Raw genomic sequence first — 17,503 nt, 5'->3', positions numbered from 1 at the left:
ACAGAAAGCTTTGTAATGCCTAACTTATATTTCATAATTCCAGTAAGTGTACAAAAAAATCTAAGACCTTTAACAAAACATTATTGTCAATTATAAAAAACTTTACACTGCACCTGGTACTGTTGCCATAGAAGCTCATGTTTCTATACTGAAGGGTATTAAAAATGACGAGGTATACGGTCACAGCAATGGACAGGAGGAGAACTTTGAGTTCGAAGCTCATTTGAAGAAACACCGAGCAAGCAATGAACCCCAATATGCAGCAGTAAGCATAATACTGTAAAAGAAGAATTTAAAGAGCAGATGCATTATTCAGGCTTCATGCCTAAGACTTTCAAACCATAGCAAATGCTCTAAGTTCATGATCATTATAATTTAAATAGAAATTACAATCACTCGCTAAATACACTTCAAGCTCTATTTTTAATTTCACTACAAGGGTGAACTTAAAACTTTTTTTTTAGTTTACTTTTTTATTTTGTTACAAAGATTTAACAGAAAGCACCACACCAACATAAACAACGTCAAATAAAAACTGAAGAGCATTGAGAATTTATCTTCTGAAATCTATTAATTTAAGCAATTATTTATTTAAAGTTTAAGACTAACCTGAAGTAGCTTCCTAGTCCAGCAAACAGGCTCTGAACCAGGAGCTCCAGCGTTCTGGTGCTCTTTTTGACAGTGGTCCCCCTTCGTAACCTCGAACAGATACCACGTCCCCATCTCCCCCATCTTTAACATATTGACAGGTGTAACCTGTCTTAGCAGGTAACCTGTTGTCCAGCCTTAGACACAGCTCCTTCCTAAGAACTTTGATGCTAATAAACATTATCAAGCTAGGGCCATTATCCAATGGAATTACTGAAAAATTTCCCAGAGGAACCGCAGTTCAGGCATGGTGTCCAAGGTCAGTATGGGGTTGGGAGCATTACATCTGTCAGCTGGTACAAAGTGCATGGTGCAGACGGGATTGCTCCCTGCAGTCACCAGCACAGGTATAAGATGCTAGGCTAGTGTCCTTCAGCCTACAAACAACGCCAAAATTACCTCAGCTTCTGCTCTCAAGGATTTCTTTCTCTTCATGTACAAAGCACAGTTTTTCACTCCTAATAGCACAGACCTACCACAGATCTGGGAAATTCTTATTTGAGCAGTTAATGTTTCTGCTGAAGTGAACAAAACTAGAACAATTTATGGGGCAACTGGGGATCAGAGCCCGCATAATAACATATTATACAAACTTCGTCATCCTAAAGGCTTTGACTGTAATCTCCAAAAGGTAACGAACACTCAGCTATAACCCTGACACCAAACTTCTGAAAAATATACCACTACATAGAGAACACTGACACAGGTCTGTTGGCCATTTAAGCCCTTTCACTCTAGAAAGATACTTTACAGGGACACTTGCAGGTACAGCTCATCTCTCAAACACAATCATCATCCTGTTCTGCTGCTTTTTCCTCTTTTACTTCTGCTTTAGATCTACTTTTAAGTCTGAAATTTCAACAAATTGCAAAGCCACACTTTATTCAGCACAGCAACAGCAGCTGAAATATCTTGAATCCACAAAGAAACTTTCTGCTGTCAGATGCCCAAAATGTTGTGGTTTACACAGCAACAGAACCTACCAGTTGTCAGTAATATATACAGTATTCAAAGATTTGAGTTTTAAATTAATGTGTATTCACTACTTACAGTTTCCTCAACACAGGATTGAGTTGTGTTTCCAAAAGGCTGATTTACAGACATGGAAGAACAGAAAATTACCAGATGAGTACAATGTGCATTATATAAGTGTAATTTGTCATTTGTCAAAAGGGCTTGAATGAAAGGGCGCTCACACAACCTGCTGTGCATTGTTCAAAAACACACCCATCATCTAAAAGGGTGGCCAGGTGACAAAGGAGCATCCCAAACACTTGGATGATCTCAAAATAAAATGCTACTTTGGAGTTAAAGGCACAAAAAATAAACCCCTTGGAAATAATCCTTTTGTGTCATTAGTGCTGAATCTATCCTTACAGAAATGCTAGAGAATACCTTTCAAAGGTGCCGAGTAACCAAAATAACCCACGACTTCAGCTTTACCCATGAGTACTCCAGACTTTTAAGAAGTCCCTAAAAGATGTACAGTAAAGCCACAGCTAATAATAGAAAATATCCCTAAAACTGCCTTGTGGCACAAGTGAGTCATTGTGTTCAACAATTTAAAAATTCTGTCTTTGTTAAAAGATTAAAAGATATTAAAATGCTGCCATTAATCTCTATTATACACACCATCCATGACCCAGTTCACTTTAAGCTTAGAAATGAAGACGGTACTCTACTCACATAGGTGGTAGCACACAGGTCATTTGATCCAGTAAAGTTTGCAGGTTTGTTCTTTTCAGTAGTCTTCATTTATTGGGGGGGGGGGAAGAGGACAACAAACAAACAACAAAACCACCATACAAACTTGTTAGCAGGTACTTATCAATTTTAAGGTTTTTCTCCATATATTACACAATGAGTCCTGCTCTGGTTGCCCTTTCACTGCTACTGCAGTACAAATGTTCAAATACATGATATCCCATATAGTTGTATTAAACATTTATGCACGCACAAGGTGCAAGAAGATTAAAATTGCCAAGTATTTACGTACTACTTTTCTAATTCAGAGTAAAGTGTCACATTATGGCTATGCTAATCTAACAGCTAACTGGCACAAACATGTGGCTCTGTCTCAGCCCCCAGTTTCACAGCCACTGTTCCTGTTTTCTTTTAGTCTGTCTCTGGTGGTGGTGTTCACATGACACCACTGTGAGTCAATTTAAGGACCTAAGCCAGCAGAAAAAACACTTTACAAAAGAAAATTAAGCATTTTCTACGGTATAGCTTTCAGAACACTACAAAACTTCCCATGGAATCAGAAGAATGGCAGACCAAGCACTTGGGATTGGAAGGACATCACTTCTTGTAGCTTGATGTTAGACATATTGAACCATTAACATGATGTGTTTAAAAAAACACCCCACACAGCAGAGTGGTCTTGAGCATGAGGTTACTCCAAAGGGTTGTTTTTCAAATGTACCTCAGGTGCAATACAATACTCAAATTTAAGTTAAGACAGACACCGTGTGTATCTTAGTCTAGTAGTAACTACCAACAACGTCTTTAGTTTTGAGAGCAAGCCAACCCATATTCTTCACTCCCCCTGTCTGCATTATTACTAGCTAGTGCAAATAACACAGTAAACTTCTTAAAAATTCTACCCGATACAGCCAAACATTTAAACCCACATTACGAAAAAATGGAAGACCATCTTAGTGATGAGGGTTAAACCCAACAGTAATTATACATGCCATCTTAAAAGCAAGAAACAGTGATATAAACGAGAATGTAATTCTAGTTCCACAAACCGGGAGTTTTTACTTTTAATGCTTTTACGTGACATTGTGTATTATCCTTGTGTAAATCAACTCACGTTGTGAATCAGATGTTAGAAGAAGCAGCAAAAAGCACGTACTTGATGAAAAGAATACAGGAAGCTACTTAAACTGGATGTCACAGAATGAAGATAATGCAATTACTTACCAAATTAAAAATGGCTATAATCAGCAAGGCACCGATAGTGATGACTGCTAAAGGAAGCCTAAGTAACGGCATTGTTTCCACCTTCTCCGAGATTGCACAGAGATGGCGCAGGAAAGGCCACTGTTGTGAGCAGCACTTCTGTAAACAAAATTACTTTCAGTAACACAGATAATACTTTGATACATGGGAAGAAGTATTTCTAAATTTAAAATAATTTTTCTCTACAGGAGGGTGTCAAGTCTTCATTGGAATCCTAATTTAAAACTCAGAATCTAGTCAGATCAGGTGCCTAGTGCCTCTCCACAACTGAAAAGGGAGACAATGCTTCCTTATTTCAAAGAGGCCGGGTGCTAAAATTCTCTGAATTTCTGCTTTAAAAATAAAAAAACTATAATCTGATTAAAAGTTCTGGAGAAATGTTACTAAAAATATAGCGACAACCTATGTTGTATATTTTAATTAAGAGAGCTATCATGTTATATTGGGAACTGCATTTTCAGATGACTAAATTGAAACCAATCCTAGACAGTCCCCTTTCTTGCTGTCCTTATATCCCCCATTTGTCGCTATAGAGAAGAACATCTAGTAAAGCATGTACTTTTAGTGATTGCAAGCATTACTCAAGGCTGCTATAACAAAACACTCCCAGCACAGAACTCGAGTCTGATGCAATTGCAATCTTGGAATTTTTCTTTTCTCTGTGTGTCTTTATGTATGTAGAAACCATATGGTGCACACACCTCTCTGTCTACATAGACATATATTTACACACACACATACAAATGTCCATCTACTCACATATATAAACCCCATAGATGCATAAAATCCATACATGCTACCTAACTGTACTTTTACATTAATCATAAAGCTTTATCCTACATACAGAGTGCAATTTAATCTTTTCCTTTCCCTTTTACACAACTTGAACCTGGCTCTGAAAGAGACCATTTCTTTCTGTAGCAGTTTTCCTGGGAGACCACCACCCCCACCCTTCAACAGGATGATGGTGGCATGTTCTCAACAGAACGTCAGAATTCCCTCTCACCCTTGGCCTAGCACAACGTAGATTTGATGCGTGCAAGGAACTCTCTAAAATTTCTTCCCTCTCCCACTCTTGTCTCCAGATAGTTCTTGGACTGGAGAAGGATTTTTTTTAATTTTGTGTCCTTGAACTCTATGTCATTAGCTGTCTCTACATCACTATATTTTTTAAACATTAATTAAAAAGAGGAACTACAAATGCAAAGTGTCCTAACTGATGTAATAGTGAAGTTGGAATTCTAACAGCTATGAAATTGTTGCCCATAAATTAATAATAAGTTCATACTTTTCACGAGGCTTTATATATTATTATGAAAACTAATGTTGTATTCAAGCTTACTTTGATTTTAATATTGTTTCCAGTACAGAAAATATCAGGATTCAAAACCAAAATTACTATTATAGACGAATATAAAAATAAAAATAAATTTTAAAAACCCAATCCCACTCAGCAACCATTACTATCTTCCTCCTTCCTCCTACCTGTCTATTCTTGCACTCAAATAATTCTGAATTACAGTGAGATTTTTCAGAAACAAAAATCTGTTTCAGGCAATGAAATCTTCCAGTAGCCCAAGGTTCAATGCTCCTGTAACTCCTACTAAAATCAACAGCTTAATTTATCATCCTAAAAGACAGACCAAGCTGCTGAATTACATCCATCCACTTTTAGAACAGGCAACTTTTTTTTTTTTTAAATAAACTTACCATACATTTCTCAGCAAAGCACAGAAACAAAATAAGTACAATGATGACTGCAACAATGCCAAAGGAAATTCCTAGCTTTGCAGTTCTAAACAGAAGAGAAAGCAGTAAACAAACCACTGTTAAATGAAAAGACATTTTCAAACTGTAATTCAGTCAAACGTTTGCTAACGGTGTCTCTTTAAATTTAAATAGAATTTTTCTTCTAATAGCACTGGATGTCCATACCATTGCACAGGTTATCAGAATTATCAAATATCTGCTTTCCCAGAAGTATGAGAAGAAGTTCAAAGTTCCCTCCTTGTATGTCTATAGACAGAAGGATCACCAAGCACATTTTAACCAGCTAATCCCATTTTTCTAATGCTCACTCAACGTGCTTACAGCCAAGTACTCTTATAAAACAGTATTTCTCACTTAACAGATCATCTCCCTGTGTGTACTACTAAGCAAACACAATATTAAAGAAATATTTCTATTTTATTTTCATTCTGATATCTAGGCTGTTATGCCAACAACATGAATGCACTCCTTTACTAAGGGGTGAATTAGTCCTAAGAGGTCTATGTTTCTTAAATGCAAACACTCAGGAAATCCAAAAGTTTAAACTTCAAAAAAAAGTTTCATGCACGTGAGTTTCACTTTAGCTGTTGGCTAATTTTAATTATAAATTATTAAAATACTGATACTCACTTTGGCATTATAAGCATCTGTATCAGAAATATACAGAGGAACACAAAACTGGCACATGCGAAGTAACTCTTCAGTTTTAGAATAGGAATGGTGCGATACTGAAACACAGATTACAATAAATCTTAAGGATAATTCCAGAGATATTTTAAATTCTGTTACATTTCTGTGATGACACATATATGCAAATGTATACTGTACTACTAAAAACATACATAGAATTAAAAGGGAAAAGAAAAACACCAATTAAAATTCACTTGAACATCTGTCAAGAAAAGCAGTCCAAAGGATAGTTTTAAACCTAGAGGGAAATCCACTGAGTATGTAAATCAGCACTTCACAGATACACGTAGTCAAAATCCTTATTAAAAAAGGATACACACAGAAGTAAACCTAAAGTGTATACGCACACACACACACACCCCCAGTAACTACATATGGTACACCACAGCATGGTAAATTAAAGAACAGGTATTCAAACAGGAAAAGTACACTGTACCTAACAGATAACTATTGTATTTGCCATGGAACAACCACAGAAAGCAAATTATTTTCATTATGGAGGCAGAAATACTAGTTTTTTCTTTTTAAATTCCATTACTTTTGAGAGAAGGTTTTCATATAGTAAAGTTACCAAACTCCTACTAAGTCCCTTATAGCAAGAATTTAATTGCAGGTTAGAGACAATCTCCTTTAACCTACAGTATTAGCATTCTCAAGAAAGAACGCCCAACTCAAATGAATCATGAGATCTGCTCTCAATTAGTCGCTAAAAAGCTCTTGGGATGTACAGTCACCTCCAGAATCCAGTTTCAGAACGAAAAGGCAGGCTCATATACATTCTTAGGCTCCTCTGAAATGCAAATCAAAGACCAAAAAGGCTTATTCTGCTCTTACCAACCTCTTTTTCAAGACCGGGTTCTGCAAAAATCAGTGAAAATCCCCAGAAGTCATCCGATCTGCCACACCATGGACTGCATTCAAAGAGACACGTGTTACAAAATGTACGCGACAGGCCAAGGAGACTACGCAAACTCATCGTTGGAGCTGAGCCTCCACAGCGCACAGGGTGACAGTGCCACTGGTTTACAGACATTTGACCATTCTACAAGGTCTTTTCGTTCCATAGCATAAAAACGTAACCACTCGTATGTTATGTAGCTGACAGGCAGATCCAGAACACTCTTCACAGACAGCGGTGTCTGCCATTTACATGCAAAATGTAACCCCAGAACTTCCCCAAGGTTTACAAACAGGAAAGTATAATAGCAGACGTTAAGAGATGGCTCACAGCCTCTGAAAATTTCCCCTAAATAATATCAGGCCCCTATTAGGAATAGCTGAGGTACAGTGATAACAGTCTGGCTAAAATTTAGATGAAAGGAAAGAGGGTATCTTCTCAAATGCAGTTTTATATTTGATAGGAATTTCAATAATGCATTTTAAATTAAAAAAAACAACAACCCAAACCAATAAACTTGCCTATGTTTAGCTGCTTCTAAATGCAAATACAGTGCCAAATGCACCACCTGCTGCTGATAGACCACCTACCTTCAGTGAACCAGACACTAAAACAATTTTATTACCACCCCCAAAACTGTGTTTGACTTTATGAATAGGTTTTGTTTGAGGACGGCACCCCGTTTCCTGACGCTTCTTATTTTAATAATCAGAACACAAACATTACTTCCTATCCCATCCTACAGTGCACGTCAGCTCATTACTTCAGACAGTCATAAGAAACAAGGCAATAATTTTGCTGTTTCATAGCACTATGGTGCATCGAACAGCTAGACTAATCATTGGCTTCTTGCTATAATAATGCAGTAATATTCTCATGATATTAAAATTAAAACCAAAAATGAACTAAAATAAATTTTTAAAATACCCAAAAAAAAGCCAAGACAGAAATCCTTTTAACTTTTCATTTTTGAGAATTAAATTTTACATCCAGACTTAAAATTGAAAATGCCCATTATTCTCAAAGAAAAGATGAATAAAAAAATAAAATACTGCATACTTAGTTGAACTCAGGCCCTCAATGGTTGACATCATTTCATCATAAATATCTTCCTCTATCCTTCCCTTCTGAGATGAATTTCTGAGAAGAAAATGAAGCGCATGTCACAAATGCTGTTCAGCATTAATGGCTGCAGAGGACCACACTTCCTCAGTACACAAGTGGGGGAAACTACCAGAGAAGTTAAACAAGAATGCTCAAAGCTGATGAACACACACACTCATATGCACTTTACTAAGCATTTCTCTAGTTACTCATATCATGCACTTCTCAATATAATATTTTGATAAACTAATAAAATGTCTTAAGTAAAAATCATCTACTTCATTAACTCAGTAGTACAGGTACGGTGTAAGCATTTCTACATATAGTGCAAATTTTTTATTACGTTACAATGGCGTGAAATAATACTACCAGCCAAAGACATATCTTGTAAAATATAATATATATTTACCTACAATATTATGTTAAACTGTATTTATTTTGTATTAGAGTATTTACAAATAAAATCTAGTATTTTTGGTAATAAAACCAAAAGCTGTGGTAGCATAAGCAGTTACAATATATACACATAGACAAGTTTCGAGGTGCTTTGATTTGTTTTCCACTGCTCTATGTCCCTTACTTCCCTACTCCCTTCCATCCTGCTACAGCCCATAAAGCAAAATGCAACCTGAGTGACTGAGGGACCAGCAGGACGAAGAGGGGGAAGCTTCTTTTAGAGTCTGCAAACAATAACAAACCTGAATTGAGGAGTCTTAAAGGCCAAAGATTCAGCTTAACCTTTCTAATGTAGCAATACCATACAACAGCGATTAATCAGCCAGAAGATCACACGCTTACAGTACAGTGAACAGCAAGTGGAACACAGGATCATGTATTTAACAAAAAGAAAAAAAAAAAAGTAACTGACAAACCTATCTGAAGTTCTCTGGCGCCCAGTGGAACACAAAGGTATTTCCTACATCAAATAAGGAATTAAGCATAAGTTACTCAGAAGATAGCAAACAACTACTGAAAATAAACCTCAGAAAGCTGCCAAAACCATTTGTATTCACAAATAAAAATAAAGAACCATTCTCAAATAGAAAAGTTTATAAAAATCAACCCTTTCCAGCAAAGTTTTCTGCTTTAGCAAGTGGAGATTTTCTGACCAAAACAATTGTTAGAAGATAATTGAACAGATCTATCTTTTACTTTTCTCCACACACTGAAATAACTAACATCAGCAGAAGCAAGTAGACTGGAAACCACTTCCACAAGCCTGAATGGCTGGATAGTTAATTTAAAATCTAATTGTAATAAATTTATTACTGCCTGTGGACAGCTACCTGTCCACAGGCAGTAATACAGCCTTGGTGTGCCTCCAGGAGCACGCCTAAAAGCATGCACATGCCTTTCAGTTTTCAGGAAGGACAGATGGAAGGGAAAAAATGAATTTTCTTAAATTTTAAAATCTTAAGAATTCTTAATAATTCTTTACTGATAAATTCCTGTGCAGGTGGAGCACATGGAGGGACTGTTAATTTTCTACACTTTTTAAGTAAATGTTGAGTGCATCTGGACACTGGGATGAATTATCTTTTTTCCAAAACTACTTGTAGTGAGCAGGACCACCAGATAGTAAAATGTCAAGAAAAAAAAAAGACAGTTTCAAAGTTTTACTTTTACTTTGAAGGTTTACTATGAGCATAGCACAGCAGAGATTGGCAGAGTTTGAATACTTTTAAGTTCTGACAGAAATTTATTGCACAGATGCCTTCTTAGTTCTGTGTACACACTGAACACCAACAGTAGAAATGCAGCCACAAAAAACGTGTCAGGTTTCCAGTTTCACACCATAGACACGAGAAGCAGTTTGCAATTGTAGGATGGCAATCGTTACTTTGACCCTCACCTTTCTTCGCCTTCCTTGTGAAGCTGAAGAGTCACTGCTCACGCTTTCTCTGTGGTTCAGGTGGGCAAACGGCCGGGCTGCTCCCCAGGACTCTAAATAACGCGTCATCCGAACAGAGGCTCGCATCTTCAGCCCGTCATTAACTCTTGTTTTAGGGAGATGATTATTTGATATGCATTGTTTGGACTAACAGAAAAAAGGTATTCATTTAGAAAACAGAAAATTATACAAAGTACAAAGAAATGAAGCTCTGTGTACTCAAACAGTTTAGGACTATATAATCTAGCTGTTTAGTAGGACTCTGAACTCGTATCAGGAACATGTCAGCCAACCTCGATTCCTTTATCTGATTTAATTAATGTGAGCTACAGCAAAACATGACATAACGAATTTGCTTCAGCTGTCTTTACAAGCCTTCACTTGTAACACTGCAACATTCAGACTTCCTGGTTTACTTACAATGATGCAAGACATTGCAGGATCTTACGAACAGATACGTTTCCCTTGCAGTCAGCACACCAGCAGGAGAAAAAGATTCCCAATTCCTGAGCGAGGGTGTGTCAGAACAAGATCCCACAAATTACAGACTCTACATTAGATTATATCCCTGCGTCACAGGTGAAAGATCAGGCAGTATATACAGGGTATGCAGTAATACCTTTGTGGACCTACAAGGAAGCTAAAGCTACAGAATAAAGTGATACATCAGTGACTGGTTATTCTCTAACATCACAAGTGAGCAGGGGCTATTTTAATAGGCATAGATCCTCATTCTGAGAATATGTGCTATGTAAATGTTGGGGGGTGGGGTGGTTGCAGTGTTGGGTGCATAAAACATACAACAAAGATAAAATTGCGTTCTTGCTAATTAGAAGTGGCTCTATACTGCTCCTTCCTGTAAAGGCCTTGAAGGAAGGAGGTTTGTAATTTTCATTCTTTTTTTCTTTTGAAATATTTTACTCATCAAGCACAAGCCAATTCAAAGTAGCAATGCTCCAGGTGTTTGCAGTTACCAGGCTTTAAAGGGGCAACCAACAGTTGCTAACTTCACACCTTTAAAAGAAGGTGAAACTCACATCTAAGATAGCGAGGAAGATGCCAGAAGCTATTTTACAGGGAATATTCTATCTGAAAGTGCCCACACAGTACAGGTATTCTTTCATCACTGTATCCTACCTTTTGACCTGAATTTGTGAGAGAGACACTTCACACCAACACAGTCAAATACTTATTTTTACTCTAAGGGGACCACATAAGAGGTTTCAGCACAACACTTACTACCTTCAAGCTAACAGACATGTCATAAAACAGGATGAGCTTTCAGATCTAAAGTCCCAAATCCAAGCTACTCTGATGACTCATATCATGCTTTAATCCTGTTCCTGAATTAAAAAGGTGTACGCACCACAGACACCTATGTACCTAACATGTATGTATGCATTTGAATAAATATACATGCTTAAAAACATGCACATACCCTTGGATCAACCACCAAGTAGGTTTTGATATTCATGGATTCAAGGTAAGGATCCCTCAGGTGTCCATTGCCTTCTTCTACTTCATAAGCTTTGCCTAAGTGATTTAATGTTGCTTCAGTGATGTGTACACGGCTGAGAAGGGCAGAAAGAACAAGAGACCCAAACACTTACAGAAAGGTCACATTAAGCATTTCATTTACATTTCAATGGCCACTGCGAACATTTCTGCTTTTCAGCCATCTTGTGCTTTGGCTGCCAACTGCAAAATCCTGCCAGTACTTGAAACTGTATTTACAGTCCCCTTTACTGTGGTTCCTCATTACACATCTTTCACAGCAATTATGCTAAAAAACAGTTTCTAGCATGAGATGGTAGCAGTAAAAAATTAAACTGAAATAAGCAGAGACATGTAAGAAACAAGAAGAAACGTCATCAAAGGAGGTCTGATGACTGACAAGACAGTCACAAGCGGGTTGTTTCAGATGGCAAGAGCTGCAGTGAAAGCTCACACAAAATGCAAGCGAGGACTGTCTGATGCTAGAAATGCATGAGGAGGGGAGGAGATGGTTACAAAGTCTGGAAAAAAGCTGGAAAAGGTTTTTTGTTAACTAGGAGGGTAAGTCTGAAAGCCTGTCTTTTCTGACTGAAACAATCGGAGAAAAGCACGACACAGCAACAACAGCAATACACATCCAAGACGAGCAACTAGTATTTTTCTGTATCCATTCACACTTTCCCTCACATGTAATTTAGTTCAGTATCCCAAATCACCTATTTCCATATAAAATATGAGTAATACCTTTTCACAGAATTTCTCAACAAGAAACTTGAGCGTGTTCCTAAAATAGCATTTATTTTCTTATATCCTACTTTCTCATCGTTCATCTTCTCACAGCTTTTCTCACTTTTCCTTAGCACGGAAGGGTTAAACACTGTGCTGTCGGTCCTACAATCCCTCAGCACAGAGCTGGGAATAGAACATTTCCAGAAAGCAAGCTGACAGTGCAGCACTCTTGCCTAACTACAGAGAGCAAGGGGATCACTGTCCCATCTTCCTTATGCCGGATATAGGTTTGCCTGAAGATGATTTAGCCAAGACATGGAGACCACTGGCTGCAGCTTCCCACAACGAAAAGTAAAAAAATTCCTCAATACTTTTGGAGACAAAAGGTAAGAGTTTTGGAATATAAAGGATGCACTGTTTTATTTGCTTACTGGTAATGGTCTCCAAAAAAACTGTTTTTCAATTGTTATCTTGATTATGCAGTTTTGTAATCGAGGTAAACCTTCAAATCTGAAATTTTAAAGCTTCTTTTAAAGCATCATTTTCTCCCAGAGGCTGAGGCATACTAAGTGATGTCTGTATTAATTGAGCCTTAAAACAGAATCACGTACTGCAGCAAGTTTTCTGCGGTTTTCCACTGATCTCAAAAAGTAGTACATTTGTTCACTATCAACCATTCTCCATTTTACTAAGCTTCCTCTCCCCTCTTCCCCAAATCACACTGTCAGAATACATTTCAGACCTTACTGCAAACTTCTTTCCATTTCAATTACTATGCTGATGATTTCTCAGCGGTTATTAATGCTTAGTGGATTCCAGGCTCAGCACATCACCAAAAGCTGCTACCACTAAAGCTGTCTCCGAAAGGCAAGCTGTAACACGCACTCTTGCACTTCCCATGCTAGCACAGAATACCTAGCATACTGCACTCTGTGCTAACAGCCCTGAGAATAACATCTTCTGATCTTTTACGCATATTCATATTAGAGAGAATTGGTCATAAATGCATTTTTAATTTTTGTTTTATGCTAGTCCTTTCTGCTTTACTAGTGTACTATATTGTTAGGGATACAAATATTTTTTTAAATCAGCAAGATAAACAAGGATACTCTGTCAATGGAAATAAAATATTTGTAACGCTAGAAGTTTTCCTGCATCCTTTCTAAAGTCTTTAGAATTCCTTCATTTACAGAAAACCAAAATATATATACTTACTGTTTTAAATAAAAACCTCAAACTGCTCCTAATGACAAAACTTCGGCTTCCAAAGGAGCAGGACTAGCTAACATTGGAATGGGAAATCCCAGACACATCATTTTTACACAGAGCAGGAAACAAATAGAACATACCATCTGCAAAACTAATAGAAACCCTTCCTCCCTGTGAGGCTCAGTCTTCCACAAGTGGAAGGTTTTCTCTGGCTAATGGTGAAACACGTGATAAGCAAGTGCTAGACATGTGTAGATATAGTAAGTATTAAGTGTAATTTATGAATCAGCATGCCAACCTAAACCAGCTTTATTACTAAACATAAGCATGAAGAACATAATGGAATAATCAAAGTTGTCAAGAGTAGGCAATGGTCCTAAACGTGACTAAGAAAATATGTTTTGGTGCCATATTCAGAGTCACGTTGTTTGCTTTACCAACAAAAGAAACTTTTACAACTCCATACTCTTGTTTAAACATGCTGAGTCAACATACTAAAACACTCAGCCCGGATGGTATTGCAACTGTAAACCAAGCTCCAATTAGTTTTCTTTCTATTTCGGTCACCAATGCAAGAGAATAATTTGATATTCATATCTCCTTTGCAAAAACTAATTTTTAAGTTACAAGCATATACCTAAAAGCTGTCTGAGGCACAGAAGTAGTAAGAAATCCTATAATGTGACTGGTTAGAATCCCTTTCCAAAAGAAACAATTACTTCAGTGCTTAAACATACACCCACATGAATGCCATTCAATTAATAACTACTAATTTGCAGACTACCAAGAACCTACAAAATCATGGTCTCATTTAGGAATGGAAAAAGGGAAACTATTAATATGGTCCTTTTTGATGCAGACTACAAAAAAGTTTCTTAGCTGGAGAAAATACAAAATGCTAGTGTTTTCTAAAAACATTTATAGTTGTCCTTTTCAATAAGAATCTTAAAAAAGGCAGCATGAATATCAACCCCGAACCCAATGCTTTGCATTGATGAGCAGCACATGGCAAGTCCCATTACTGCTTGCACTCAGGACCACTCGTTTATCCTTCCCATTCTGCCCATGACAAATGGTACACAGAGAGAATACGCAACAACCAGCAGCTCCAAACTCTCCTTGCTTGGATGCTCCTCATCAAACTGCATTTTAATTACAGAGTTGTGTTTTTGGGGGAGTAGGGGTGGTGAATATAGAGCTAATACAAATCAAGTGGGACTGATCAATAGATTAACAGAAACACTAGGTAAATACGCAGCTTTGCCTTGTCGATATAAGTAGCATAATCTATTCTTTAGCTAAACTTACAAATATAGTGCACACCACAAATTAACTAAGTCAACATAATGCACTGCTGAAGGTACATGTTTCTCCAATGAAGGGAAGGTAAAGAAGCAGTCGCTTGCTTCAGAATAGAATTTTATAGTCCATTGAAAACAAACTCAGAAAATACTAACATTTTACAGCTCTGGTAAGTACACATTTGTACTGTTTTCATCATCCCAGTATGAGGATTTGTGTCACAGCAGTTACAAATTCCAGAGTCATAAACCAGGATTATGAAAACCATGATGACAGAGTGAATCAGCACTGACAGGGACGATCCTCACCCAGGTACACCCGCAGACTCCATGCGGTTCGCCAAGGACACATCATGTGACCAGACGTCATACTGCCACTTCCGCAGGCCGATCACGCCACACAGCACGTTCCCAGAATGAATACCAACCCGCATGTTGATATCCACTCCTGTGGCTTCTCTCACCTGCCTATGGAGGGAAGAGGGTATTAAAGTGTAAGTCACACTTGATTTTCTCTCCTCCTCCTGGAGGTTTATGTCTCATTGCACACTTAATGCAAAGGAAAAAGACAAACTTATGACCTAACGTGTAAATATCCAACTAATAAATACACTTTGAATGCTGACAAGAAAACAAAGAATGACTTTATTCAATAACTTCATAGCCTTTATAGGCTAAAAAGTTTTCTGTGCTATACTTACTTTATTGCTTCGCACATGTCGAGTCCCATTTTAACACAGTTCCTGGCATGAACTGGTAAGGACACGGGTAGACCTGAGACACAGTAGTAACAGTCTCCCAGGATTTTTATTCTCATGCATTCATTCTCCTGTGAAATTACAGTAAACATATTTAACATTTTACTGCAAGTAGGCTAACACCACCAAAACTAGGACTTGTCTGTATTGTTTTGAGAAAGTCAAGCTTCATTCAATCCTTGTTGAAGCAAAGCTTACTTCTTCTTTTCCCACATCCAAATCCCTGGATGTTGCTCACTGGAGGGTAACCAAAAGGACCACTTTAAGCATTTCTAAAATAAAATCGTCTTGCTACTTTCTGACTTGATTCTTGGAACCGTGTACCATTAGGAAATAAAGATAAAAATAAAATTGTCACAGAATTTACCATCTAAAGGATGAAATCTGCTTATCTATCTTTTAATCTTCATCTTTATTAACATCTGAATTAACCTGAATTTTCTGCAGTTTGTTCACATTTTCCTCAATTTTTGCATGGCGACCTCATAAGTAACATTGTGCAGTATTGTAAAACCTGCACAGAATTTAGGGAGAAGTTAAGAATTAAATGCAGAAGCAAAACGAGCTTTTTTGTTTCAAATATAACTGAAGAGGAAGCCAGCACATGCTACAGTTTTCTATTGCTAAAAAAAAAAAAACTCGCAATACTATCTGACAGCAGAAAACTCTTTCCTAACTGTGCAACACGGGGGACTGCTGTCCATGACTGGCTGCAGAAAGGAAAGGCAAAGAGCAAAGAGCTCCTCATAATGTCTTTCATTAAAACATTATCAAAGAATTTTAACTAAAGAGGCTGCAAGCAAGCCAAGGCTAATTCTGTGAGGCTGTATAGTGATTGACTGCTGAGTAGAGATGGTTTAATTTGAGCTAGCTGACACCTTGGGCTGCCCAGCCCTCTCTGCTGTGGGAACGGCCCACAAATTCTTCAGTCAACTCCAGCATCAGCCCAAATCAGTGACAATTTACCAAACACTAAGCTGTTCTCCCTCACCAGCCAAAGCCTTAAGAGAACATCCAGCATTCTCCACCATCTTAAGCCATTGTCCTGGTTTTGGCTAGGATAGAGTTAATTTTCTTCCTAGTAGCTGGCACAGTGCTGTGTTTTGGATTTAGTATGAGAATAACGTTGATAACACACTGATGGTTTAGTTGTTGCTAAGTCGTGCTTACCCCAAGTCAAGGACTTTTCAGTTCCCCGTGCTCTGCCAGGGAGCAGGGGCACAAGAAGCCGGGAGGGAGCAGAGCCAGGACAGCTGACCCAAGCTAACCAAAGGGATATTCCATACCATAGAACATCATGCTCAGTATGGAAATGGGGGGAGTTGGCTGGGGCCAGTGATCACTGCTCGGGGACTGGCTGGGTCAGCAGGTGGTGAGCAACTGCATTGTGCATCACTTGTTCCAGTTTTTTCACCCTTACATTTAATTCCTGACTCTTTCTCTTTCCTTTTCATTACAATTGTTGTTGTTATTATTACTACTACTATTATTATTGTTATTTTATTTCACAGAATCACAGAACGATCAGGGTTGGAAGGGACTTCTGGAGATCTAGTCCAACCCCCTGCTAAAGCAGGGTAACCTACAGCAGGTTGCACAGAATCATGTCCAGGCAGGTTTCGAACATCTCCAGAAAAGGGGACTCCACAACCCCCCTGGGCAGCCTGTTCCAGAGCTCTGTCACCCTTAAAGTAGAGAATATTTTCCTCATATTCTCAAGGAAATTCCTGAGTTGCAGACTGTGCCTGTTGCACTTTGTCTTGTCGCTGTGCACTACTGAAAGGAGCCTGGCCCCGTCCTCTTGACACTCGCCCTTAAGGTATTTGTAGACATTGCTAAGATCCCCTCTCATCTTCTCCTCCCCAGGCTAAACAGCCCCAGCTCTCTCAGCCTTTCCTCATACGGGAGATGTTCCAGTCCCCTGATCACCTTCACAGCCTCCGCTGGCCCCTCTCCAGTAGTTCCCAGTCTCTTGAACTGGGGAGCCCAGCACTGGACACAACACTCCAGATGTGGCCTCACCAGGGCAGAGTAGAGGGTGAGG

General features: G+C 38.2%; 1 protein-coding gene across 3 annotated transcripts in view; it reads right to left on the bottom strand.

The window, feature by feature from the left end:
• The window catches only part of ADCY7 (adenylate cyclase 7), a 67,749-nt gene that overhangs the window by 8,466 nt on the left and 41,780 nt on the right, over positions 1 to 17,503 (bottom strand). For all 3 annotated transcript variants that reach the window (XM_040615044.1, XM_040615042.1, XM_040615045.1), the window contains 13 exons: positions 15,403 to 15,530; positions 15,011 to 15,169; positions 11,407 to 11,539; positions 9,930 to 10,115; positions 8,950 to 8,993; positions 8,033 to 8,113; positions 6,914 to 6,986; positions 6,016 to 6,113; positions 5,326 to 5,410; positions 3,577 to 3,714; positions 2,335 to 2,397; positions 1,699 to 1,737; positions 114 to 277 (listed from right to left, as the gene is read on the bottom strand). In XM_040615044.1, the coding sequence (XP_040470978.1) occupies positions 114 to 277; positions 1,699 to 1,737; positions 2,335 to 2,397; positions 3,577 to 3,714; positions 5,326 to 5,410; positions 6,016 to 6,113; positions 6,914 to 6,986; positions 8,033 to 8,113; positions 8,950 to 8,993; positions 9,930 to 10,115; positions 11,407 to 11,539; positions 15,011 to 15,169; positions 15,403 to 15,530 (1,391 nt within the window). The remainder of the gene's footprint in view (positions 1 to 113; positions 278 to 1,698; positions 1,738 to 2,334; positions 2,398 to 3,576; positions 3,715 to 5,325; positions 5,411 to 6,015; positions 6,114 to 6,913; positions 6,987 to 8,032; positions 8,114 to 8,949; positions 8,994 to 9,929; positions 10,116 to 11,406; positions 11,540 to 15,010; positions 15,170 to 15,402; positions 15,531 to 17,503) is intronic.

Source organism: Falco naumanni, chromosome 15 (assembly GCF_017639655.2).
Source record: "Falco naumanni isolate bFalNau1 chromosome 15, bFalNau1.pat, whole genome shotgun sequence".
NCBI classification, from domain to species: Eukaryota; Metazoa; Chordata; class Aves; order Falconiformes; family Falconidae; genus Falco; species Falco naumanni.
Note: the sequence above shows the minus strand (reverse complement) of the source record. Positions and strands in the feature narration are given on the sequence as shown.